The following is a 27,358-nucleotide window of genomic DNA, read 5'->3' on the forward strand; positions in this document are numbered from 1 at the left end:
GATATCTATTTTTATGATATTTATAATAAAATTCATTTTTGAACTTTCTGATGTGATGGGATTCTCATCTCAGCTTTCTTTTCTATATTGAAAAGTATAGGGGTAAAATGGTAGTTTAACTTTATTTCATTTCCTTTGATTGAAAATTTCTTAAACCTTGGACAGTCTAGGGAGGGCTCATCCACAGAATCTATAAAAGCAGGGTTTAAATGTAAAATGGAGAAGTGCAAAGAAGATGGATGATTGTAGAGAGCCATTGTTGGAGCTTAAAGAAGGGAGATGGTGGAAGAGAGTGTTGGAGATGGAGGAAGCAAAGCTTCAACTTCTATTTTCCCTTCCATTGATTCTAACAAATGTATTCTATTACTTGATAACTTTAGTCTCTGTTATGTTTGCTGGTCATCTTGGTGAACTTGAGCTTGCTGCTGCTACTCTTGCCAATACTTTGGCTAGTGTCACTGGCTTTGCATTCATGGTATCTCCCTTTCTCTCTCTGTTTCTCTCTTTGCTTTCATGATTTAGGGAAATGGGTCTTTAACTATCTATCTATGCTGCTAAGAGATGAAAAAATGGAAGTGGATTGTGTTTACAGTGAGAAGAAATTCACTCTTTTTCTTCTTCTTGGGGTTGACTAACTGCCGTAAGAGGTCATGAGTTCAATCTACAGTGGTCACTTACCATTAAATATCCTACGAGTTTCCTTGAGATCCAAGCATTGTAGGGTCAAAGCAGACTGTCCTATGAGATTAGTCAAGTTGCGTGTAAGTTGGTCTGGACACTCACGAATAAAATAAAAAAAAATCTTAGCAGCATTGGAATTCAGTGGCCTCTTTCTTTTATATCAATATCGGAATGGAAATGGTTGTTTTGTGTCGGCCAATGGAACAAATTCATTATCGTAGACAAGATGAGTGAATTTCTATTTCATCTTCATCAATAAGTAAGGCAATCAAAATTTTTGTTTTAGCTCAAACCACATAGGTCTCATTTTCAGTTCAATTTTTTTATTTTTTTATTTTTTTTTTAAAGAATATAGGTACTTTTGAAACAGAAGGGCAAAGTAAAGTTCAGAGTACTTATATAATTTAAGCTAGATTAAAATATGGAAAAATTCTTGTGAACTTGATGGGTAACTTTCCCAACAAGTTGAAGGGAAGAAAGCAAGGATTGGATGACTGAAAAGATTGTTAGAAGTAGGTTGAAAGTTACAAATTCGTTTGGGCATGTTGCATACAAGTCACTCTATTTTTTCCAACTGTTCATTTTCTTTTGTCTTTTATGTAAATCACTTCATGCCAAATTGGTAAATATTTATTCGATAGACATGTCGCTTCATCATTTAGTGAACCGTGTTGACAACATCTATATAGAATAAAAAAATTCTCTTTTCATTGACATGTTTGAAACTTTTTGAAATTAAAGGACCAAATAGACAAACCTATGAAAGTTTAAGGATCAAATTTGCTATTTATAGCATATCAGGCCACTTAGAAGATCCCTCTGCTTGGTGGTATGATCTGTTGTGATAATCTCTATATTTCCAATATTTCAGCACATAGCATATAAGAAATGGAGTATTCAACTATTATGAGGCACCTAAGGCAGCAGATCTCAAGGTGAGGATGTCAAAATCTGTTGCCCATTTTCTTGCAATTAGGATATAAGATTATCCTAATCCAAAGCTCATTAAGCATCACTAAAACTCAACTTTACCTTTTAAAATCTGTTCTAAATTCCAGAGTTTAAATATGATGATGATAACTCAGCTTTATCTGTTTGGTTTTAGTAGTGTACCTCTTTTGGCTGTAACTTTCTTCTTGTTCTTTAGACAGGACTGAGCGGATCGCTTGAAACGCTTTGCGGGCAAGCGTTCGGTAGGAAGTTTTATGAGAAGATGGGGTTGTATCTTCAAGGCTCTTGCATCTTATCATTCTTTTGTTCCATCGTTATATCAGTTATGTGGATTTACACAGAACAGATTCTTGTCTTGCTCCATCAAGAACCAGGGATTTCAAGGTTATCTGCAATGTATATGAAGTTTCTCATCCCAGGATTATTTGCATATGGCTTACTACAGAACATCCTGAGGTTTCTCCAAACACAATCTGTTGTCATGCCTTTGGTTTTCTTCTCTGCCCTCCCAATGTTCATCCACATACCTACTGCATATGGTCTCGTTCACTGGACACATCTCGGTTTCAATGGAGCTCCATTGGCTGTTTCAATCTCATTATGGATGTCATTCCTGATTTTAGCTATATATGTACTTAAAGCAAACAAGTTTGAGAAATCTTGGCAAGGCTTCTCATTAGAAGCTTTTAGCTATAGCCTTTCAAGCTTAAAACTAGCTATTCCATCTGCAGCAATGGTGTGGTAAGCATCCTCAACTCTTGAATGCAACCTATCGAATAACATGTCGGTCGTTCGATCAATTGGCAACTCATGGATCTTTCTTGCTCTCTATTGTTCTAATCGGTTAAAGTTTGGAGTATTGGGCGGTCGAGGTTATGGTTTTCTTAGCCGGGTTGATGCCAAACCCGGAAACAAGTACTTCACTGATAGCAATGTGGTAAGTAAGTAAATCTGGTTTCCATGTTCTTCTGATACAAATGTAGTCCTTCCATGTTTCTTATTTGGTTTTCATTTTCTATTCCTTTAGTGACAACACACAGACCATTGCCTACATGATCACTTGTGGACTCAGTGCTGCAGCAAGGTTTGTTATTACATAGTTTGAATTTGGTTTCAATATAATCTCGATTGAAGTAATGATATGATTAAATTAACTATAACCATCAGTTTAAGCTTTTAAGTTCAGTGGTTATTTAACATGGTATAGAAGGAGGTTTTGTATTCGAACCCTTGTAGTGTCATTTACTTAACCCATCAGCTTTAGTTTTTGGGTTGGTGATTACCCCTTTTATGATTTTAAGAGTTGAGCTAAGTCGCTTAAAACTTTCCTACATGTGAATGATTTTCTTACCTGATAATCGTTGGAAAAAGAAAAATGTGAGTTTTGGTGGATCGAGGTTTCTAAAGTTCTGCAGCAGCACGGACACTTTAGTTTGGCTAGTTTGTCTGAATTTGACAGTATCGAACACTTGGACACTCCGATATTTGTTGGACACAAATGGAACACTTGTTAGAGCAACAAATAGGTTAAACATGCATAGAATACTTGTTGAGTAGACTAAAAAAACACATATATGATAATAATAATAAATTTTGAGTGTGAAATACATCAAACTAATTTTGTAAGCATATAAATGCATCAACTCATTTACTTCGAATTTTATTCTAGTATGAAAATGATATATATATTTTTATAAACGTGTCCTTATCGTGTTGTGTCCTAGATTTTCAAAAATTGATGTACCCGTTGTGTCCGTATTGTGTCGTATCCGTATTTGTACTTCTTAGCTTGCTCCTTTTTACATTAGTCCTTCCTTTTACTCAAAAACCTACCTAATTCCTTAGTTTTTATCAAACTCAAATCTTAATATAATTTGTTAATTTAACCTTCACATGTATTAAATATCTGTTCATCATCTCTTTCTGCCACACCAAATATATTGAAAGTTTTCGTCAAACAAATGACACTTTGTGACAGCACAAGGGTCTCAAATGAATTGGGAGCAGGCAATTTTGACAGAGCCAAAACTGCCATGTTTGCAACTCTCAAGCTTTCTGTCCTCCTTCCTCTGCTAGTTGTTTTAGCACTTGCATTTGGACATAACACCTGGGCTAGCTTCTTCATCAACAGCATTACAATAATGGATGAGTTTTCTTCCATGGTCCCATTTCTCGCTATCTCGATAATGCTCGACTCGGTTCAAGGCGCCATATCAGGTTCAGTACTAAAAAAAAAAAAAAAAAAAACCATCATTCGCATTCATCACTGCCCTTTTTCTCATAATTCTCATTCAACTGCAGGGGTGGCTAGAGGCTATGGGTGGCAGCACTTGGCTGTATACATAAACTTGTCCACGTTCTACTTTATCGGTGTAACGATATCGATCCTTCTTGGGTTTAAGCTTAGATTATATGCTAAGGTGACAAACTTTACACACAATGTTCATAACTTCATAGTTGAAGACATTGGTATGATTCTTTGATCTTCATTTTCTTGTTGATTTGATTATGCAGGGTTTATGGATCGGATACATCTGCGGTCTCTCGTCGCAAACTGGTTGTCTTCTTTTGGTTGCTTTGTCTACAAAATGGATTAAAATGGATCAATCTGATTATGAAGTAAAAGATATGCCTCTTCTAGTTTAGTAGAAGGTTTTATACTGTTGGATGAGAATTTGTTGTCGGTTTTCTATTTTTGAAAATTAGGCTTAAATATCTACGTCTCCTTTGTTTAGTTCTTCCATTCTTGAAAATATTTTTGTAAAATCTTCTCGAAGTAGAAAACAGGTTTCTTTTAGTACGACAACTACGGGGTAGTGGATTGAACCTCCAACTTTAGGGACAAAGATCATGCCAATACCATTACGCCAATCTCACCTTAATAGTAGAAAATATCTATCAAAAACCTCTCCTTGAAGTTTGATAGCTTCTTTAAAATTTTTAAATATGATTTTGATATTTGAAATGATTTTGAAAGTGAAATAGAAAATGAAGAAAAAAAAAGTAAATAAACAAAACCAAATGGTTACTGAACCTTATTAAATGAGTTTATTTGTTCACTCTTTGACTGAATCTAGCATTTTTTTTTTCCAGAAATTTGATTTGAGTCAGTGTTGGTGGGTCAATATAGAATATTCACAAGGAATTTTATGTTGTTCTACGACTATTTGCACTTGTTGGAATGAGGTTTTCGGAGAAACTTGTTTCATGAAATTTGAACTTTGTATTTGTATTGATTTCAATATAACAAGTACAATCTCTAATAATAATTCTTTGAAGCGATTCAAAATAAACTTTAATATTTAAATTTTAAATTGGTTGAACTTCTTGGATGATTAGTCTTTGGGCTTGTTGATTTTTTTAGATCAACTTTTGGACTTGTTGATCTTCTTGGATGATCAGCTTTTGGGTTTGTTGATTTTCTTAGAGAATCGAGCTTTGGGCTAGTTGATCTTCCTGGACGATCAATCTTTGAGCTTGTTGATCAATGATCGGCCTTTAAGCTTGTTGATCTTCTTGGATGATCGGCTTTTGGGCTTGTTGATCTTCCTAGATGATTGACCTTTGGGCTTGATGATCTTCTTGGAGGATTAGTGTTCGCACGAGGTTTTGGGAGAAACTTGTTTTGTAGAGTTGAACTTGTGTTAATGTTGATGTTGATGCAATATGGTTCAATGTTGAGTACTTGATCCTCTGATTCTCTCTCAGTTGAATATGTACGCTTGACTTGAAGAAGTGGAACGCGTGATTTTCTTGAAGTTGAAGGAGTCTAAGAGTCTTCTGATTGTTGGGAGAATTCTTTCTGGGCTTTTTGAATTATACAATTGCTGACCTCCACAAATGAGGAGAACTCTATTTTATAAAGTTCTCTAGTACTTCGTGAGTTTGGGTTTGGTTGGTTCATGGGCCTGATCCTTGGGCTCAATTAGTTGGATTTGGACTTGATTTGACATTTAGGTCAAATTCAGTCTATTTTCTAGCTTATTGGACTTTAACCCAAATAATAACATCAAATTGAGTCAAATTAATCATATATGATTTAACGGTCATGATTAAACCACGTGGCGTCATCAAAATTTGTCTTCAACTCCAATTTGAAACACATGTCAACTTCTGCTTGGTCCCAAATCATAATTTAATGATTTGGAACTTATGTGACAATTTGTGATTGGTCTAAAATTTTTCAAAATTTCTTATTCAACTGCACCTATACTTATAATCTTGAACTCAACTTTTACAGAGTGTTTTGGAGCAAAGAGTGAAATAGTGAGCTCTAAGGAATTATGAAGTTTAGAGAGTTTGAACTCTTGAGGCTTACAGTGTAAGAAGTTGATAAGGTATAAAATTGATATTTTAGTAGTGAGACCCACAAACTTCTTGGGCTAAATAAGAAGTGGAGTTCCCAACTCCCTGGACCAAATACACCTTTGATGAATAAAAACAAATTTGATATATGATTTCCATTTTCTACATTTATTTTTTATTTTTTATTTTTTTTACTTTTAGCACTTAAACTTTTAAATTTTAAATTTTGGTATTTGAATTTTTACCTAAATTTTAAAAATGTCAAATTTAATCCTTTTACATTTTCTTAAATTTTAAGTTTATTCTTTGCAGTAAAAATATTACTAAAAGTATGATGTTGACCTATTTGATCTAGATTATTGCTTTTAAAATAGGATAAATTGGAATTAACAACCAAGGTTTAGAGAACTAAACGTTTGAAAATGCTAAAAATTTAAGGATCAAAATCTAATCATATTTGTTAAAGTGAATTTATGGATTACTTTTTTTAATTCTCATTTTTGTTGATGTCATAAAATGGACCAATGGTGAATTTGTGTTTCTTGAGGGAGAGTAATTCAATATCTTGCAAAATGAATAAAGCTAAACACAAGTATATAGTTGAGCCAAATCTATTCCAACGATCAAGTTAGAATCAAGTTTGAAAATGACTCAATTGATAGAAAAATAAGTCTAAGTTTTTAAGCATACATTTCTTCGATCACAGCTTGAAGATTATATAGGTTGATCCACCGGTAACTGAAGCTCGCATGACCTTTCATTTTTCAAGTCACTTATAGACTTCTTTTCAGTTGTTATCCATCAGAGTCATCATTACTAGAGTTATTGCATATCTCGACTATCAATGTGTTCGACCCTTGGACAAACTTTTAGCACTTGATTAACAATGGATTAATGAGCCACTATGCTTATTATTTAGCTATGACACTTTAATATAATTATTGTTTAATTAATAATGTGGTTACGTAAAATAGAAATTGAAATCCCTTTATTCTTTAAGATTAATCATCTCAAAATGAGCTCCCTAGTACAATGTACGGCTTTTGCATGGTTGAGCCATGCAAAAATTCAATCATAAAATATATAATTCATCTCAATAAATGATTATAAAAATTTTGCATAATTCATATGCATGGTTTGGCCATCCAATAACATGGATTCAAGTGGGCTAAGCCCCTTTGAATTTGTTTTCAAATGCTGGTGGGTCAGTCTTTATTGCACATAGCTTCTTTTTTTTTTTCTATTATGCTGACTTCATATGAGGTCAGCCTTGCTTCACATGGGGTCGACAAATTGTTGACTCCTTCAGCTGGGCTTAGGGTTGGCCCTTCAATTGGACGTTGGCGATTATCTTTTTTTTTTAAAAAAAAAAAAAATTATTTCCTCTTTTTATATATATATATTCTAATTTAACTTATTTGCATAACTTAATGGTATTTATCACCACGGCTCTCAAATGGCTAAAATCCACCTAAAAGCTCATTGACTCCACCTCTTAGCTCGAGCTATTCTCTTATGCCTACCTGCTTTGTTAACTTGACCCCTTTTCTTAGTTTTAAATGGGTCGAGCTAGCTAAGGTCATCTTCTTTAATTTTGGCCTAAATAAAATACACTGCCCATAATGGACTCTCGATTATCTCCGTCCTAATTTTGGCTTTAATTTAATTAACCAGGTTTAATTTCACCCTCTACAGTTGCCCCTCTCTTGAGCTGGGCTGTGTATAGCCTTTAAACGGAGCCTAGCCCAAGTGCTCTTTCTCAAACTCTTAACGCATCCATTGCTTTAAGCTCGACCTTGGTAAATTTCTCATTTTTTGTGCTAAATTTCCTTATAAAAAATTCACTTAGCCATCAAAATTCACCACACTCCACCTTTTTCATCTTTTTTCCATTATTCCTTAAGGTAATATTCTACTTAACTTATATTTGTTTATGGAGAACATTCAAGTCTTAGATTTTAGGGTCGATGTGTCAACCGACTCCAATGATGTCGATTCCGTTCTCAATCAACGACCTCAAAATCATATCTGGAGGGGAGTGGGTTCTGAAATAACGATTTGGTTCCCCATATTCCTTCCTCTGGTTCCTTAACCATAGATATTTTAAATTTCCTTAGAAATAAATTTAGGACTCCTGACTCGATGCATATGAAATTCCCTTCCTTAGATGATGAACCATCTAACCTGCCTTTAGGTGAAGTAGTTTTTTATAGTACACTGTTTACATGTGGAGTTAGACTTTCACTCCATCCTTTTATTCAATAGTTTCTAGCTTATGTAAACATTGCGCTTTCTATTTCCCAACTCTTACTGTGTGCTATTAGGTTGTTACGTTCTTTGGCTTCAACTGGGGAACCCAAATCCCACTACCATGGAGCAGATGTGTCATCGTACTCTAAAAAAAAAAAAAATTTGCATCTGGTTCTTATTTTGTTACTATTTGCAAAGGAAATTCCATTGTTTCATGCCCGACTACCACAAAAGGGTGGAATGAACAATGGTTTTTTATCAGTGGCGACTGGCTCGCATTAGACTGTGGAAGTCCTCCTTTCCTGGTCCCAACTGAATTTCAAACTTTTAGTAAATTTCTCACATGTTTGCTTGAATGGGTCTGACTTTTACAACTTACTCCGAAATTTTTTTCTTTACTTCGTACAATTAAAATCAAAGAACCGCCTTCATAGGCAGGAGTTCACAACTCACTCAAGATTCAAGTCATGTTACCTATGGTCATCCTGGTGAAATGTAAGTCTTTATTATGAACGACATTATATAACGAGACTAGTCATTTCGTGGTCCGGTCTTATACAAACTTCTTTGTATAGAATATCCCCGCTCACATGTCTACACATGAATAATCAGGATCAAATTATTTGTAGCACTTTACAATAATTGTAACATATACAAAGTAGGTCATTCTCGTAGTGTCACCAGGATAAGGTATCCAGCCTTATCCATCTACTACAGACCATTTAGGTTATCACTTAAACGTGATCCACTCGTATGTCTCTATATACATGTTTAAGCTACAAGATAACCTTGGATGTTAGTTTATTAGTTTGTAGATTAATGCAACTAAATGTCAAGTAAAACATCACATATTTTATTAAATAAATAAGATGTTTGTATAATAAAATTACAAACTATAGAACCCTACGAGATTTAGGGCACCAACCCCAATAATCTCTCACTTGACCTAAAGCTAGAGGGTGTACAAGATAAAAGTCAAACTAATATATATAAAGTACACAAACAATAAACTAGGGCATCACACACCCAGTACAAATCTCCCACTTGTCCTAGTCTAAACGTGGTTTGTCCCATAGACCCATACTATACAGGTAACCCTCAAACACCTTAGTCGTGAGGGCCTTTATAAATGGATCAGCAATGTATGTGCTCCGAAGCTATCTGTGTGACGATCACATCTCCTCGATGTACAATCTCTCGGATGAGATGATACTTTCACTCTATGTGCTTCCCACGCTTGTGACTCCTAGGCTCTCGAGAATTAACCACAGCACCATTATTATCACAATAAAGCATGATAGGCTTTCACATGTCTTGAACGATTTTCAGATCAATCAAGAATTTCCTGAGCCAAACAACTTCACAAGCCGCTACATATTCAACCTCCATGGTGGAGTTAGCAATGCACCCTTGCTTAATGCTTCTCCAGACTACTGCCCCTCCATTAATGATGAACACTGATCCTGATGTAGACTTCCCAGAATCCTTATCAGTTTGGAAATCCGTGTCTATGTATCTTGTAGGGATCAAATCCTTAAAACCATACACAAGCATGTAGTCCCTCTTTCTTTTTAGATACTTGAGGATATTTTTAACAATAGTCCAATGATCATATCCTAGATTAGACTGATATCTACTAACTATCTCCACTGCATAGCAGATGTCTGGTCTAGTACATAACACCGCATATACTAGGCTACCAACAGCCGATGCATAGGGAATCCATCTCATTTCCTCAACCTCTTGACAATACAACTCCATGTCTAAAAGGTAGTAAGCTTCTCTTGGAATTCTGCATCGAATATTTGACAAGCATTTTGTCAATGTACGATATTTGAGACAGAGCTAACGTTTTGTTCCTTTGATCTCTAAAGATCTAAATTCCCAGAACAAGCTAAACCTCTGCCAAATCTTTCATTTGGAATTGGATCGTTAGCCAATTCTTAACTTTAGTTAGTAGACCTACATCATTTCCAATGAGTAGGATATCGTCAACATACTGAAGGAACTCTATTTACAGAGAACCTTTGAGCGGAAGCGGATCGTCCAAATCTCATTTCAATTGAACCCAAACATTTACAGTCAACAATACAAATTATGCATAAAAGATAAATTACAGCATGCTATCTAACAATAAACAAAGGTTCAAGAGACTATACCTTTGAAGAACCCTTCTTCGTGTTAATCCCTCGAACGAACTGGTTCACAAACGCGTCGAACAATACAAACTCTCCTTGAACAGCAACAAACAGTAACGAGTAAACTCGAACCAAACAGGACATTACCACTTGGTGACTTGGTATTCTCGGTATGCGAATCCAGGAGTGGTGGGCTCTGGTTAATTTTGGTTAGAGGGGAAGTTTAGAGTTGGAGGAGGAAGACGATCAAGGAAACAAGGATACCATATAGCAAGAACTTTTGATCGTTTAGAGAAGCGAGTCTATCGCATAGGCTCTTAAGACTATCGTGTAGTTATTCGATTGTGAATGCTTGCCTTATTGAATAATCAAAAACCAATTTTCACTATCCCACTTTTGCCACAAAACTAAATTAACTACCCACTAAGAGTGGTTAGAGAGAAAAGGATAATTATCAAATAATTAATAAATTATAAATAAATATGATAACTAACTTATCATATTATATTTATAACCTATAGTTTTAATATTGCATCATATATAATATATAAACCATAGTTTTTTTTCTCTATTTTATGACATTTAATATAAATCATATTTATATTAAATTTAATAACTATGAATCTTATTCATAGAAAATATATTTGAATTATATTCAAATATTTGTTCCTCCAATTAAACAATAATGTATCAAATACAGTATATCAATTATATCATATATAATTGAATTCCCTCTTATTAATTTGAACATTTCAAATTAACCTAAAAACTGATTCTCAACTTAAATCCATTGAGCTACCAAGGGGACATTATGGACCTGCAGTTTGAAGCTCCAACAGTATGTGAATAACTGATTAAACTCTTTAATCACATTATCCACTATCCGTTAACTGTCGGGCATTCCACTAAAGACTGAAAGCTGCACTCTTTGCACTACAGATATATTTCTGTGTCCATTGGATATAACCAATCAACAGTACAATGATCCTTCACAAATTGCTCGTAAGTACAGTTGAGCCAAATTATCGTTTTGCCCCTGTAGTTACATCTAACTCCTTAAGTACCACTGATCCCTCTAATGAACAATGGATCATAGTCTCACTATGACTAACCCCTATCGGGCCAAGAGAGGGTGTGGCGCCACATTCTTCTAACCCCAATAGATCATAATCCTACTATGACTAACCCCTCTCGGGCCAAGAGAGGGTGTGGCACCACATTGTTCAAGACCCGAAATCAACTCTTAAGGGATCAATTTATCTACTTATCCCTACTTAGGGGAATGAGTGAATTCCATCTTGTGTAGGTGAGTTCCCAGCTCCCCAATTAGACGAATCCCCAAAATGGTAGGCTTGTTGAGTCGGCGATCTGGCCACTCTCACCCATGCAAATCAACGAACTGCCCTTATAAGCAGGAGTTCACAACTCATTCAAGATTAAGATCATGTTACCTATGGTCATCCTAGTGAAATGAAAGTCTCTTTTATGAACGGTGTTATATAACAAGACTAAACATTTCGTGGTCCGGTCTTATACAAACTTCTTTGTATAGAATATCTCCACTCGCATGTCTAATACATGAATGATCAGGATCATATCATTTGTAGCAGTTTACAACATTTGTAACACCTACAAAGTGGGCCATACTCGTAATGTCACCAGGATAAGGAACCCAGCCTTATCCATATACTATAGATCATTTATGTTATCACTTAAACATGATCTACCTGTATATCTCCACATACATATTTAAGTTACAACGATAACCATAGATGTTAGTTTATTGGTTTGTGGTTAATGCAACTAAAATATCGTATATTACATCGACAGAGTGAATCAAATATCAAATATTATAAATCACTGAAATGTTTGTTCATATAAGTATTTACAAACTACAGGACTCTACGAGATTTAGAGCATAAACCCTAACACATACAACACTAAGAAAGCTACTAAACTATTGATGATTTTCTTGTAAACACAAGGTTCATCAACATTCTGATCAAAGATATAGATTTGGTCGCAGTATCAAACCTTATATTCCATGATCAAGAAGCTTCCTTCAGTCCATAAATGGACCGATTAAGCCTGCAATCCTTTTGCTCTTGACCTTTTGATATGAATCTCTCGGGCTGCCCCATATAAATGATCTTCTCAAGATTGCCATTCAGAAAGGCAGTCTTGACGGCCATTTTCCAAATCTCATAGTCATAGTATGAAGCAATGGACAGGAGGATCCATATAGACTTTAACATGGCAGCAGATGAGAAAGTCTCCTTATAATCGACTCCCTCAACTTGGGTATAACCCTTTGCCACTAGTCTAACCTTGATGGTTTGCACCTTCCCATCACACCTCGTTTTCTATTATAGATCCATTTGCAACTATAGGTTTAACCCCATCAGGTTGACCAGATCCCAAACTGAAATAAAGTACATCGACTTCATTTCAAGATTCATAGCTTTGATCCACTCATCTTTGTCAACATCCTCCATTGCCTTCTCGTAAGACAATGGATCCTCAATATCTTCATCAGTTAACATAACTAGGATTTTCGTTAAACCCATGTAACGAATAGGGGGTTTGCAACCCTCCCACTGCATCGAGACTCCCTCAACACTTGAGGTGGATTCTGCCTACTAAATGATCCAACTTCAACAACTCTTGTTGAGGTATCAGGTTCTTCAAAAACTCTTGTTGAAGGTAAAGGGAAACCATCGAAGGTTTTGCAGTGGAACTGGGGATTATTCCCATTTTGTTTTCCACAGAATTTCAGATTACAGAATGAAGACAAAGAATATTATGCATTAAGAAACAAAAATTACAGCATGTTTTTTACTAAGAAATAGGGAAGAAGAATTTTTACTAAGAAATAGGGAAGAAGAATTACTTACTCTTGAAGCCAAACTTCTCTATCAATCCTCGATCCACGATCATGATCCAATCTCCAAACCAAGACACAACCACTTGAGAACCCTCTGTATTCTCTTGGGATGAGAATTGGGCAGGAGTGCTAGGCTTTGCATAATTTTTGGAAGAGGGATGAGAGGATGAGAGGGAAGAGAAGAACTTTTCTTCTTTATATGATTGAGAGTAAAACCAAGGAGAATTCTCTCTTTTTTCTTCAGTTCCACAATTCATGGAAGAAGACGACTTCCTTTTATCTAACTCCCTACACTGCATGTATGATGTGAGAGAAATTTAGGGGGAGGGAGTTGTAACTTCGTCCCTTAAAAATAAATAAAAATTAATTTAATTAGAAAAAGTATATGTATGTATATATATATAATAACTACCTTATTATATTAATATACTATATGTTATATCAAATATAACCCATAACCTATAGTTTTTTGTATCAAATACAATATAACCTATAGTTTTATTTCCTCTCAATTATGCATGACATTTAATATAAATCATATTTATACTAAAATTTAATTATATGAACCTCATCCATTGAATTAATATTCGAATCATATTCAAACACTTAATTCCTCTCAACTATTTATGGTATTTAACATAAATTATATTTATATTAAATTTAATTATATGAATCTCATTCATATAGTTAGTATTTCAATCATATTCAAAATCCTCTAAAAAAAACTTTATATTGTAATGTATCTAATACATTATATCACATATAATTAAATTGAATAATTATATCATATATAATTAATTTCTCTCAATTAATTTGAACAATTCAAATTAATCCAAAATTAATTCTCAATTAAATCTTGATTGAGCTAAAAGGGGATCTTATGGACCTATAGATTGAAGCTTCAATGATACTTGGATAATTAATTAAACTCTTTAATTAAATTACCCAAACTTCCATTAACTGTTGATCGTTCCACTACAGACCAACAGTTGCACTTTTCGCACTACAGATATATTTATGTATCCATTGGATATAACCAGTCAATAGTGCAATGACCCTTCACAAATTGCTCGTAAGTACAGCTAGACCAAAATTGCCTTTTTGCCCCTGTAGTTACATCTAACTCCTTAAGTACTACTAATTCCTCTAATGAAAAATAAGTCAAGTCCACATTGTTCAAGCCTCGAATTCAACTCTTAAGGGAGCAATTTATCTACTTGCCCCGACATTAGGGAATGAGTGAATTTTGTCTTGTGTAGTTGTGTTCCCAACTCCTCAATCAGACGAATCCCCAAAATAGGCATATTGAGTTGGCAATCTGGCCACTCTTACCCATACAAATCAAAAGACCACCTTCATGAACAGGAGTTCACAACTCACTCCGGATTCAGGTCATGTCAGTCATCCTGGTGAAATGTAAGTCTCTATTATTAATAGTATTATATAATGAGATTAACCATTTTGTGGTCCAGTTTTATACAAACTCTTTGTATAGGATACCCCGCTCACATGTCTCCACATGAATGATCAAGATCAGATCATTTGTAGCACTTTACAACATTTGTAACATCCACAAAACGGGTCATATCCATAGTGTCACCAGGCTAAGGCACCCGGCCTTATCCATCTACTACAGACCGTTTAGGTTATTATTTAAACAAGATCCACCTGTATGTCTCTACATAAAAGAACTTAGGATCTTAGTTTTTTGATTGAGTGTATGCTCATAAAATAAAAATTATTTTAATAAAAATAATTTGTTTATACAATGTTTACAAACTACGAGAATACAAGAGATTTAGGACGTTAATCCCAAAAATCTCCCACTTGTCCTAAAGCTTAGGGAGTCAAATGTACAATACAAATAAAGTACAAAATACAATAAACTAGGGCATACACTTGAAATCATACTTGGCAAAGAAACATTTCCCACTTGCCCTAGACAATATACTGCATATCCCGTAGACCCAGACTTTTTAGATGACCCTTGAACACTTTAGCCATGAGAGCCTTTGTAAATGGATAAAAAACGTTGTGCTCCGAAGAAATCTTCATGACAATCACATCACCTCGATGCACAATCTCCCGAATCAAGTGATATTTTCGGTCAATGTGTTTGCCTCTTCGATGACTCCTAGGTTCCTTAGAATTTGCCACAGCACCATTATTATCACAATAAAGTGTGATGGTAAAGATATATTTGGAACAACTTCCAAATCAGTAAGGAACTTCTTAAGCCAAACAGCCTTTTTAGCAACTTTACAAGCAGATACGTATTCAGCTTCCATAGTGGAGTCTGCAATGCATCCTTACTTGATGTTTCGCCAAACTATATCTCCTTCATTCAGAGTAAACACTGACCTTAATGTGGATTTCCGAGAATCCTGATCAGTCTGAAAGCCAAAGTCCATGTATTCTGTAAGGATCAAATCCTTATCTCCATACATAAGCATATAGTCCCTCATTCTTCGAAGATACTTGAGGATTGTTTTGGTTGCTATCCAATGATATAATCCTGGATTGGATTGATATCGACTGACAATCCCTACAGCATAGCAAATGTCATGTATGGTACATAACATTGCATACAAAGGCTACCAATAGTTGATATACAGGGAATTCGTCTCATTGCCTCAACATCTTAAGGAGTCTTAAGATACTGTTCCTTAGACAATACGACTCAATGCCTGAAAGGTAACAAACCCTTCTTGAAATTGTGCATCGAATATCTGACAAGCATCTTGTCAATATACAATGCCTAAGACAAGGCCAACCCTTTGTTCTTATGATCTCTAATGATTTAGACCCTAGAACAAACCGTGCCTCTCCCAAATCTTTTATTGGAATTAGGCAGCCAGTCATTTCTTTACATCAATCAGAAAACCTACATCATTCCCAATAAGTAGGATATCATCCATATACAGCACGAGGAAAGCTATTGAGCTGTTGATGATTTTCTTATAAACATAAGGCTCATCAACATTCTGATCAAAGCCATAGGATTTGATCACAACATCAAATCTTATATTCCAAGATCTAGATGCTTGTTTCAGTCCATAAATTGATCAATTAAGCCTACAAACCTTTTGCTTTTGATCTTGTTCAATGATTTTTTCTGGTTGATTCATGTAGATGGTCTCATCAAGATTACCATTCAAAAAGGCAGTCTTGACGTCCAATTGTCATATTTCATAGTCATAATATGTGGCTATGGACAAGAGAATTTTGATAGACTTTAACATGATAACAGGTGAGAAAGCTTCTTCATAGTCCACTCTCTCAACTTGGGTATAACCTTTTGCCAAAGTCTAGCTTTAAAGATCTATACCTTTCCATCTACATATCTTTTACTCTTGTAGATCCATTTACAACCTATAGATTTTACCCCATTAGGTTGATCCACAAGTTTTCAGACATAATTGAAGTACATAGTCTCCATTTCCTGATTCATGGCTTTAATCCATTCATCCTTGTCAACATTTTCCATTGCTTGTTTATAAGACAATGGATGCTCAATGCCATCATCAGTTATGATGTTTTGGGCTTCAGCTAAACCCATGTAGCGTATAGGTGGGTCTATAACCCTCCCACTATATCGAGGTAATCTAAACTCTTGAGATGGATATGTATGCCTAAATGAACCAACATCAACAACTTTTTGATGTTGAAAGAACTTGTTTTTACGAGGAGATCCTTGAGTGAAAGCAGATCGTCCAAATTCCATTTTTATTGAAAACTAAATTTACAGTAAACATACAAGATATGCATTCATAAACAAATTACAACATGCTTTTTACAAGGAAAAAGGGTTCAAGAGATATCACCTTTGAAGAATCTTTCTTCGCGTATATCCCTCGAACAGTCATGAGCCTTGAACTCAGCAAAAACTTGAAGACCTTCTTCAAGAACTTCACGAACCAAACGGAGACACTATGACAGTGAACTTTTGGTATTCTCAAGGTGAGAACCCAAGAGTGGTGGGCTCTGACTATTTTGGTTTTGAGGGTTTATTTGAGTTTGGAGGAAGATGAAGATTGAAGAACACGGAATGATTTTATGAAAACTCTATCACATAGACAATTAACTTCAATCGTATAGTGTTTCACCTTAGTCTTTTTAGGAAGAAGAGATACTAACTTCTTTATTCCTTTTTGTCACAAAACCAAATAACCACCCACTAAGGTGGTTAGAGAGAAAAAAAGGAATTTATTATTCAAAATAATAAAATAATATAAATAAATATGATAACTAACTTATCATATTATATTTATATTAAACTATATGTTATATCAAATATAACACATAACCTATAGGTTTAATATTGTATCACATACAATATAAACTATAGTTTCTTTTCTTTATTTTATGGTATTGAATCACATTCATAGAAAATATATTTGAATCCCGTTCAAATATTTATTTCCTTTAATTAAACTATAATGTATCAAATACATTATAACAATTATATCATATATAATTGAATCAATTTAATTATACCATATATAATTAAATTCCCTCTTATTAATTTGAACAATTCAAATTAACCTAAAAACTAATTCTCAACTAAATTCTTTTGAGCTACTAAGGGAACCTTATGGACCTGTAGCTTGAAGCTCCAACTGTACGTGAATAATTAATTAAACTCTTTAATTACATTATCCACCATCCGTTAACTGTCGGACACTTTACTAAAGACCAACAGCTGCACTCTTCGCACTACAGATATATTTCTGTGTCCATTGGATATAACCAATCAACAGTACGATGACCCTTCACAAGTTTATCGTAAGTATAGCTAGGCCAAATTACCATTTTTTCCTTGTAGTTACATCTAACTCATTAAGTACAACTGATCCCTCTAATGAATAATAGATCATAGTCCCACTTGCCCTAGTCCAGCTGTGGTCTGTCCTATAGACCCATACTCTACAAGTGACCCTCAAACATTGTAGTCGTGAGGGCTTTCATAAACGGATTAGCAATGTTGTGCTTCGAAGCTATCTTCATGACAATCACATCCCCTCGATGCACAATCTCTCGGATGAGATGATACTTCCGCTCTATGTGCTTATCGTGCTTATGACTTTAGGCTCTCAAGAATTAGCCACAGCACCACTATTATCATAATAAAGTGTGATGGGCTTTAACATGTCTGGAACAAGTTCCAGATCAGTCAAGAATTTTCTGAGCCAAACAGCCTCTTTATTAGCTTCACAAGCCGCTACATACTCAGTCTCCGTGGTGGAGTCCGCGATACACCCCTGCTTGGTGCTTCGCCATACTACTTCCCCGCCATTAAGAGTAACCATTGATCCTAATGTGGATTTCCTAGAATCCCTATCAGTCTTAAAATCAGAGTCTGTGTATCCTATAAGGATCAAATCCTTAGAACCATACACATGCATGTAGTCCTTCATTCTCCATAGATACTTGAGGATGTTCTTAACGGCTGTCCAGTAATCTAATCCTAGATTAGACTAATATCTACTGACTATCCCTACTACATAGCAGATGTCACCTCTAGTACATAACATCACATACATCAAACTCCCCACGGAAGATGCATAAGAGATCTGTTTCATATCCTCAACCTCTTGAGGTGTCTTAGGATACTATTCCTTAGACAAAGTAACTCCATGCCTGAAAGGCAATAGGCCCCTCTTAGAGTTCTGCATCGAATACTTGACAAGCATCTTGTCAATATACTATGCATGAGACAATACTAGCATTTTATTCTTTTAGTCTCGAAAGATCTGAATACCCAGAATAAACTGAGCCTCTCCAAAATCTTTCATTTGGAATTGGGTCGCTAGCCAGTTCTTAACTGTAGTCAGTAAACCTACATCATTCTTAATGAGTAGGATATCATCTACATACAATATAGAAAAACTATTGAATTGTTGATGATTTTCTTGTAGCCACAAGGCTCATCAACTGTTGGAATGTATCAGTATGCAACGAAAGCAACAAGGATCAATAAGCACTCTAATTCATTAATTTTGGCAGTAACTAAAGCATGCTCAAGATAGAACAAGAGGGTTTCAAGCCATACCTTTGTAGAACTTCTTCAACTCTTGATTCTCATATGCACACTTCTCCAAATCTTGTTATAGACTACCTCAAGATCTTCTCTACTATTCTCCTGGAGCTTAGATTGAGTTGTGGGACGCAAAATAAGCTTGAATGAAGGAAAATTGGAGAAGAGCTCACTTTTACCACCACTTAAAGAACAACTTCTTCAACACGATTTTTTCAGCAAAATTCTATATTTGCATGCCCAATTTCACTCCAATCTTCTCAATATATTGTAGACTATCATGCAAAGAAGATGGTTGCATGAGATGCAGCCCATGCTTGGTATTATTGAAGCAAAAAGAGGTGGGTTTAGTGTGAGCAACTTGAAGATGATAATGGAAAAAAGAAAAACCAATATTCCATTTTTGTGTTTTTAAATCTTTTTCAGTTTTTCAATTAATTTCAAAAAACAAATTGATTTCTAAAATTGAAAAAATTATTAATTTTACAAATTTAATTTCATAAATTAATTTTTCTAATAAAATTAATAAATAATTATTTAAACAATTTAAATAATTCTAATTAATTTAATATCAAATATAAAATTAATTTTACACAAATCCACCTTCATATATTTAAATCAGATTTAAATATTAATTCTTCTATTCCATTTAATTCTCAAAATTAAACATGTAATTATATCTCATATAATTACAAATTCCTTTAATTCTAATTTGAATGTTTCAAATTAACTTATTATGCTATTCTAAAGCTAATCCATTTACAAGCTAGTAAGGGGACCTCGTGGACTTACAGATCATGGGCTCCAACGATCCAGGATTAATTGGCTAAACTCATTACACCGAATTAACCCCATCTGTTAACTAATGGGTCACTCTACTAAAGCCCATAGTTGCACTCCCCTCACTGTAGATATATTATGTCCACATGATTTAACCATGATTAGTAAGTCGACCATTCACAAGTTGTTCGTAATAACAGCTGGGTCAAATATCTGTTTTACCCCGAGATTACGTCTTGTTCCCTAAGTTCCTACTGATCCTCTAATGAACAACTAGTTTGTGATCCAATCACTAAACCAAAACTCTCTCAGCCAAGTGAGAGGGTGGGGCCTCTTGTTCAAGACTTGGATTCAATACTTGAAAGAACAACCTTTCTCCTATCCCTAAATCGGGTAGGCGTGAATTCCATCTTGCACCCTATGTCCCTAACTATCTATTCAGTCTTACCTCTAAAATGGGAGGGTTATTGAGTCGGAATTGTTGAGTCAACCCTCATCTATGCAAATCTAAGGATAATCCTAAATAAATAGGAGTTCATAGTTAGCTCAGGATTAAAATCGAGTTACCTAGGCCATTTAAGTGAAATAGTCAATCTTATACAGTAAACAGCGTTATAAAGTAAGAGTGACTTATTTCTTGGTCCGATCTTATGCAAACTCATTGCATAGAACGCCCCCACTCCTCATGTCATAACATGTACGAATTAGGATCACTTCGTTTGTAACACTTTACAACTCTTTGTAACAACTACAGAGTAGGCCGCATCCCATAGGGTTGCCAGAATAAGGCACCCAACCTTATTCATATACTATAGATCACTTTGACTATTTACTCGAACCTGATCCACTTTTATGTCTCTACATAAAGTTTAAGTACTCATGTAATAGTCATGGGTCTTAGTTTATTGGATTTAGATTTTTATGTATACAATTTATAAAATCAATAAAAAGTTTATTGACTATAGAAAATGTTTATCTTTTTACAAACTGCGAGTTTTAGGACATAAAATCCAACAATACTCCCACTTGGACTAAAACTCAAGTGGATCAATATTTACAAATATATACAATGTTGAGTTTACACAGAGAGAATAAAACGTACAAATACAATCAACTAGGAAATTTCAACACCCATAAATTCTCCCACTTTCCCTAGTGATAAATATCTCGTAGACCTAGTCCCACTAGGTGACCCTCAAACACTTTAGCTGAGAGGGTCTTTGTAAATGAATCAACTAAGTTGTCTTGTGAAGTTATCTGCACGACAATTACGTCTCCTCTGTGTATAATCTCCCTGACGCTCGGTATGCTTTCCTCTTTTATGGCTTCGAGGTTCGTTTGAATTTGTAACTACTCCACTGTTGTCACAATAGAGAGTGACAGACAGGTGCATATTAGGAACTACTTCCAGATCAGTCAGGAACTTTTTGAATCATACTGCTTCTTTTGTTGCTTCACTTGCAGCTACAGACTCAGCTTCCATTGTGGAGTCAACAATACAACTCTGTTTGATGCTTCTCCACAAAATTGCTCCTCCATTCAGAGTGAGTACCGACCCCGAAGTTGATTTCCTAGAATCAATATCGGTTTGGAAGTCAGAATCAGTGTATCCAGTAAGGATCAAATCCTTAGCACCATACACAAGCATATAATCTCTCGTTCTCCAAAGATACTTGAGAATGTTCTTAACAGCAGTTTAATGATCATATCCAGGATTGGACTAAAATCTACTGACTATTCCTATGGCATAGCATATATCGGGACGAGTACACATCATTGCATACATTAAACTCTCTGCTGCTGATGCATATGGAATTCGATTCATGTCCTTAACCTCTTGAGGTGTCTTAGGACTTTGTTCCTTAGACAAGTGAATTCCATGTCTTAAAGGTAACAATCCTTTCTTAGAATTTTGCATTTTATACCTAGACAACATCTTGTCTATATAAGATGCTTGAGATAATGCTAATGTTCTGTTCTTGCGATGCCGAACTATTTGTATCCCAAGAACATACTATGCTTCTCCCAAATCTTTCATTTGGAATTGCAAAGCCAGCCATCTCTTAACGTCAGTAAGAAATTCTACTTCATTCCCTATGAGTAGAATATCATCAACATACAATACCAGAAAAACGACAGTTTTGTTAACAATTTTCTTGTATACACAAGGTTCGTCAACATTTTGTTCAAAGCCATAAGATTTGATTGCAGTGTCAAATCTCATATTCCAGGATCTAGATGCTTGTTTCAACCCATAAATGGATCAATTAAGTTTGCAAACCTTTTGCTCTTGATCATGTTGAATAAGCCCTCCTGGTTGAAACATATAGATACTCTCTTCAAGATAGACATTCAGAAAAGTTGTCTCGACATCCATTTTCCATATTTCATAATAATAAAATTTGGCTATGGACAAGATTATCCTAATTGACTTTATCATAGGAACCGGAAAGAAAGTTTCTTCATAGTCTACCCCCCCAGTCTTGCTTTATAGGTCTGTACCTTACTAGCTTGGTCTTGTTTTCTTTAATAGATCCATTTACAACTGATGAGTTTTCCTCCTTCAGGTTGATCTACAAGATCCCAGACAGAATTGAAATACATAGATTCCATTTCAAGGTCCATGGCTTTAATCCATTAGTCTTTATCCACATCATTCATTACTTGTTTGAAAGACAATGGATCCTCTAAGCCATCATCTGGTATGATGACTTGAGTTTTAGTCAAACCCATGTATCGGTCAGGTTATTGCACAACCCTCCCACTACGACAAGGCATTCTCAACTCTTGAGAAGGATGTGAAGTACCAGTTTCATCACCAACTATTGTTGATGGACCTACTCTATCAATAACTCTTGTTGATGCATTTATCGTTTCTCTGGACATTTCCTCTATTACTAGCTTACTGCGAGTTGATAATTCTTCATATGGTCTTCCTCTAGGAAGGTTGCATTTGTCGATACAAATACATTGTCTACCTGAGGATCGTAAAAGAAACCACCTTTTGTTTCTTTTTGGTAGCCTACAAATAGGCATACTTTTGAACGACGTTCTAACTTTTTAGAATTTTGCACCAACACATGTGCTGGGAAACCCCAAATTCTGAAGTGACGTAAATTTCCTTTACGTCCTCTTCAGATCTCGTAAGGCGTTTCAAAAAGACTTTTCGACGGAACTATGTTCAAAATATATACTGCAGTTTCAAGTGCATGTCCCCAGAAAGAATTTAGTAACTAAGCGTAACTCATCATGGAACGAACCATGTCCAACAAAGTTCTGTTTCTCCTTTCTGTCACACCATTTTGCTGAGGTGTGCCAAGGGCTGTGAGTTGAGACTGGATTCCATATGCTATCAAATAGTTCTAGAATTCTAAGTCCATATACTCATCACCTCGATCTGATCGAAGTGTTTTAATCTTTTTACCTAATTAGTTTTCAACCTCAGCCTTATACTCTTTGAACTTTTTAAAAGTTTCAGACTTTTGGTGCATTAAGTAAATATGCCCATACCTAGAATAATCATCTATAAAGCTGATGAAATATTCATATCCTCCTCTAGCTCTACATTTAGAGGACCAAAAAGATCTGAGTGTATCAGTTCTAAGGGTTCTTTGGCTCTAAGACCTTTTCCAGAAAAAGATCTTTTTGCCATTTTACCTTCAAGACAGAATTCACAAGGTGGTAATGAATTGTCTTCTAACTTATTTAGATGACCGTTCTTAACCAGTCTCTCAATCCTGTTGAGATTTATGTGACCTAGTCTCAAGTGCCAAAGATAGGCATTTGGAGAAATTTTCCTTTTCTTATGAGTCTCAGCAGTTTTAAACATCTCTATTTTTAATACGGCTTTAACCTTCATCGGTTTTAACATATATAAGTTATTTTCTAATTTTGCATAACAAATTTTTTTACTTCTAGTATTGATGAACACTTCATCATTTTCGAAATAAACTTTATAATTTTGTTCCAACAAACAAGAGATAGATATTAGATTCCTTTTCATAGAAGGAATGTAATACACCTTTTTCAAATAAATATACTTATCTCATATAAATAACTTCATATTTCCCACTACTTTAGCTGAAACAACCTCCCCGGTCCCTACCTTAAAGATTGTTTCACCCTCTGTCAACTGTCTTCAGGAACTTGTTTCCTATAAGAGAGTACAAACATGATTAGCGGCACCTGAATCAATTATCCAGGTTTTATCATTTTCCACTAAACATGCTTCGATAACAAGTAAATCATATTTATCTTGTTGTTCAAATGTTGCATTCTCATCTATATTATTCAAAATTTTAGATGAGTTGAAAGATAAAGGACAATCCTCTGTTAAAACTCTTTTGGTGTTACAACTGTTAGTAATTTGTTTGTTTATTTGATTTTACGGTTATCTAACTCGAAAGTGAGTATTCTAGAAGAATTTGACATGCTGATAAAATGTAAAAAATTCTAATTAGAAAATTGTAACTAAATCCAAAATCAAGTTTTAGAAAAATTAGTAATAATGTACCTATAACCATTGTTTATCTACAACGATACTATAGTGAGTCAGAATACGAGCTACCGAGGTGTAGTCAGATACTCCTTCACTAAAGCAAACAATTTTGACCAAACACTATCTCCAGAATAATTCTTATTCCTATAGTCGTTTAGTTACAATTTTCAGTTAGAAATTACTAACACTCTTAATAATTCTGTAAGTGTAACCCTTCGTTTTCAGACGTCAGAGGTCGGCCCTAACTATGCTAACGAAATGGAGAGTCAAGGTTGGGAATGGACCTAAGAAACCCTATCCATTTCTGGAGTTTGAATTGTTCCGAATCTTATGTTACAACCCTCTGAGGGGATAGCCATTGCTAAACGACTAGCAAAGGGCCGCCTAAAGCAAACCAGCAGGTGCAACATAGGAACCTCACGGTCCAAACTAACGGAAGAAACCACAGGATATGTTGACACATATCCTTCACACACTTACTATAAACAACTTCCTCTGTTCACCTTGTTATTGACTCATACAAACACTTTCCATATGGAGGTCACTCCCAAGGTGACACAAAGTGTCATATGAATCTCATGGTGTAAACTATGTGGAGACGTGGTAGTTGAAATTGATTTATGTTTCAACAACTTCCCCTTATTCACTGAAATCTAGATTTATGCTAAAAAAATACTTTATGTATGAAGGTCACTCCCAGGGTGACCGCTTAAATCTTGATTGTGAACTCTTAGGGATGTGAGAGCTAAAAATAACGTATCGTATATGTTATTAACCTCCCACTGAAGTGTTCTACTAACTTTATCATATAAAAGTTATTAAACTCCCACTGAAGTGTTCTATTAATTGGGTAAATTTATACTTAGGTTCATTTTGACTAAACAAACTATCTTGAGTCTATGTTGTTTATCCAAGTATAATGCTTATAACTGGATTTTAAACTACGATGTCTAGGTGATAAACCGTTTTATTACCTCACACCACTCACGTATGCTTATAAAATCGGTTAACAACACTCAATAATTCGGCTATAATCCCCAGGTAGGAGGTGTTTCGTAGACCGTTAATTTAAGTACCCTAGCCTTAGATAGGATTATATACCGGTTAAGTTTATAACCTGAGTTTTACAAGTTTTAACTATTAAAACGAATGGTTAACCTACGTGAGCATGCAGCTATTCTTTGTTATGGATTTTTAAACGTCTATCCCAATTTTATAACAGTTTACAAAATTTTAGACATGCTAAATATCCACAACATACATCAAAGACATTCAATATTTAATATAACAATTATATTAAGTAAAAGAAACCCTAAACATGCATACTATATATTATAACATTTTATAACATACTTTCAATGCATGTAACATGCTTCCTATGGTGGGGTTTTAAATCTACATGGCATACTGCATGCACATACAAGATTTATTTAATTATTACATACATCACATGCATAAACAATTAAATACAAAATGATATGGTTTTAGTTTTGACATAAACAAGTAAACAAAAGCCTAATCATTACAAAACAGCTTCAAAACCGCTTCTGAACCGCTCAAACCGTTCTAAACCGAACCCAAACAACTTGAACTGAACTGGAAAAGTCTGAACCGAACCAGCCAAAAACTTTTGAGTCTAAATTAGACAAGCCAAAAACATTTTGAGGCTAAATCGGATAGAACCTCGAGAAAATCAGTCGAACCGGCTACTCTCGGTCCAAGCTCAAAATCTCGCTGAAGCTCATCGTGTAACACTGAAGAATATCGTCTAGCACGATCGTCTAGTGTTTGCCTGATCATGTCGTGACATCGTATAGCGTCTGACCAAGCTACACTATCGTGTAGTCTTCCATCTATCGTATAGTGGCATCATTTAGTGCCGATCAAAACTACACAATCGCTTAGCACCATTTCTTTATCGTTTAGCGCACACACAAAGCTACACGATTGAGTAGTGCAATCGTATAGCACTTCAACGCATCGTTTAGCTCCTACGCAAAGTTACACGATCGTGTAGCGCTATCACATAGCGCCTCTACACATCGTTTAGCTCCCGCAAGTACACGATCATCTAGCATACAACACGTCAATACCCAACACCCATAGCTACACGATCGTCTAGCTTTTCTTCACATAATTTAGCGTCCATAACTAGACAATCATCTAGCATTTAGACTTCAACAATGATATTTGAGCAGAGACTGAGAAACTAGAATCTGCAACTCTGTCTTCTTTACTTGTTTCTTCAATTACATCTTAATTTCAACTCTAATGACTCCAAATACATTACAGACTCTTAAGAACACATATAAGCTCATCAAACAATAGCCCATTATAAATTTAATCAAGAAATAAAAGAGAAAATAAATGCCAAAACTCAAAAAACCCTATCAGTGCACCAGTTTCATATAACTCATGAAAAAACACCCACCACACCAAAATTAAACCGAATTGAATGCTTAAATGATGCTCTGATACCAATCAATAAAGCACAGATACTTCATGCGAGGTAAAGAATCAGTATCATATACGTATTGGATACTGATACTTCTAGATACTTCCCAAATACATATCTGACACGCAATTTGACGTATCTATTTCTACACGTACTTTTTTTAAAGAAAAAAAACAAGCAACTCATCTAATCTTTCCCAATCTAAAACTAGGCAACCTATTTAAAAAGCTCACTACTCGAGTCCAAAACTAAAAGGAAAAATAAATAAATAACGGACCAAACCCTAGAATAGAATCATCTAATCTCCATCTTCACATTTGAATCCCCACCAAGTTCACCAAAATATAAACCATTTGGATATCTTCAACAATTCAATGAA

General features: G+C 35.0%; 1 protein-coding gene across 1 annotated transcript; it reads left to right on the plus strand.

Moving 5' to 3' along the window:
* Nucleotides 1-204: 204 nt before the first annotated feature.
* On the plus strand, nt 205-4,872 carry LOC120090328 (protein DETOXIFICATION 18-like). Its single transcript, XM_039047910.1, has 7 exons — nt 205-475; nt 1,829-2,373; nt 2,483-2,569; nt 2,660-2,716; nt 3,611-3,849; nt 3,934-4,052; nt 4,147-4,872. The coding sequence occupies exons 1-7, from the start codon at nt 236-238 to the stop codon at nt 4,276-4,278; spliced, it is 1,419 nt and encodes a 472-aa protein (XP_038903838.1). The 5' UTR covers nt 205-235; the 3' UTR covers nt 4,279-4,872.
* Nucleotides 4,873-27,358: the final 22,486 nt, after the last annotated feature.

Source organism: Benincasa hispida, chromosome 1 (genome assembly GCF_009727055.1).
Source record: "Benincasa hispida cultivar B227 chromosome 1, ASM972705v1, whole genome shotgun sequence".
Classification (NCBI taxonomy): domain Eukaryota; kingdom Viridiplantae; phylum Streptophyta; class Magnoliopsida; order Cucurbitales; family Cucurbitaceae; genus Benincasa; species Benincasa hispida.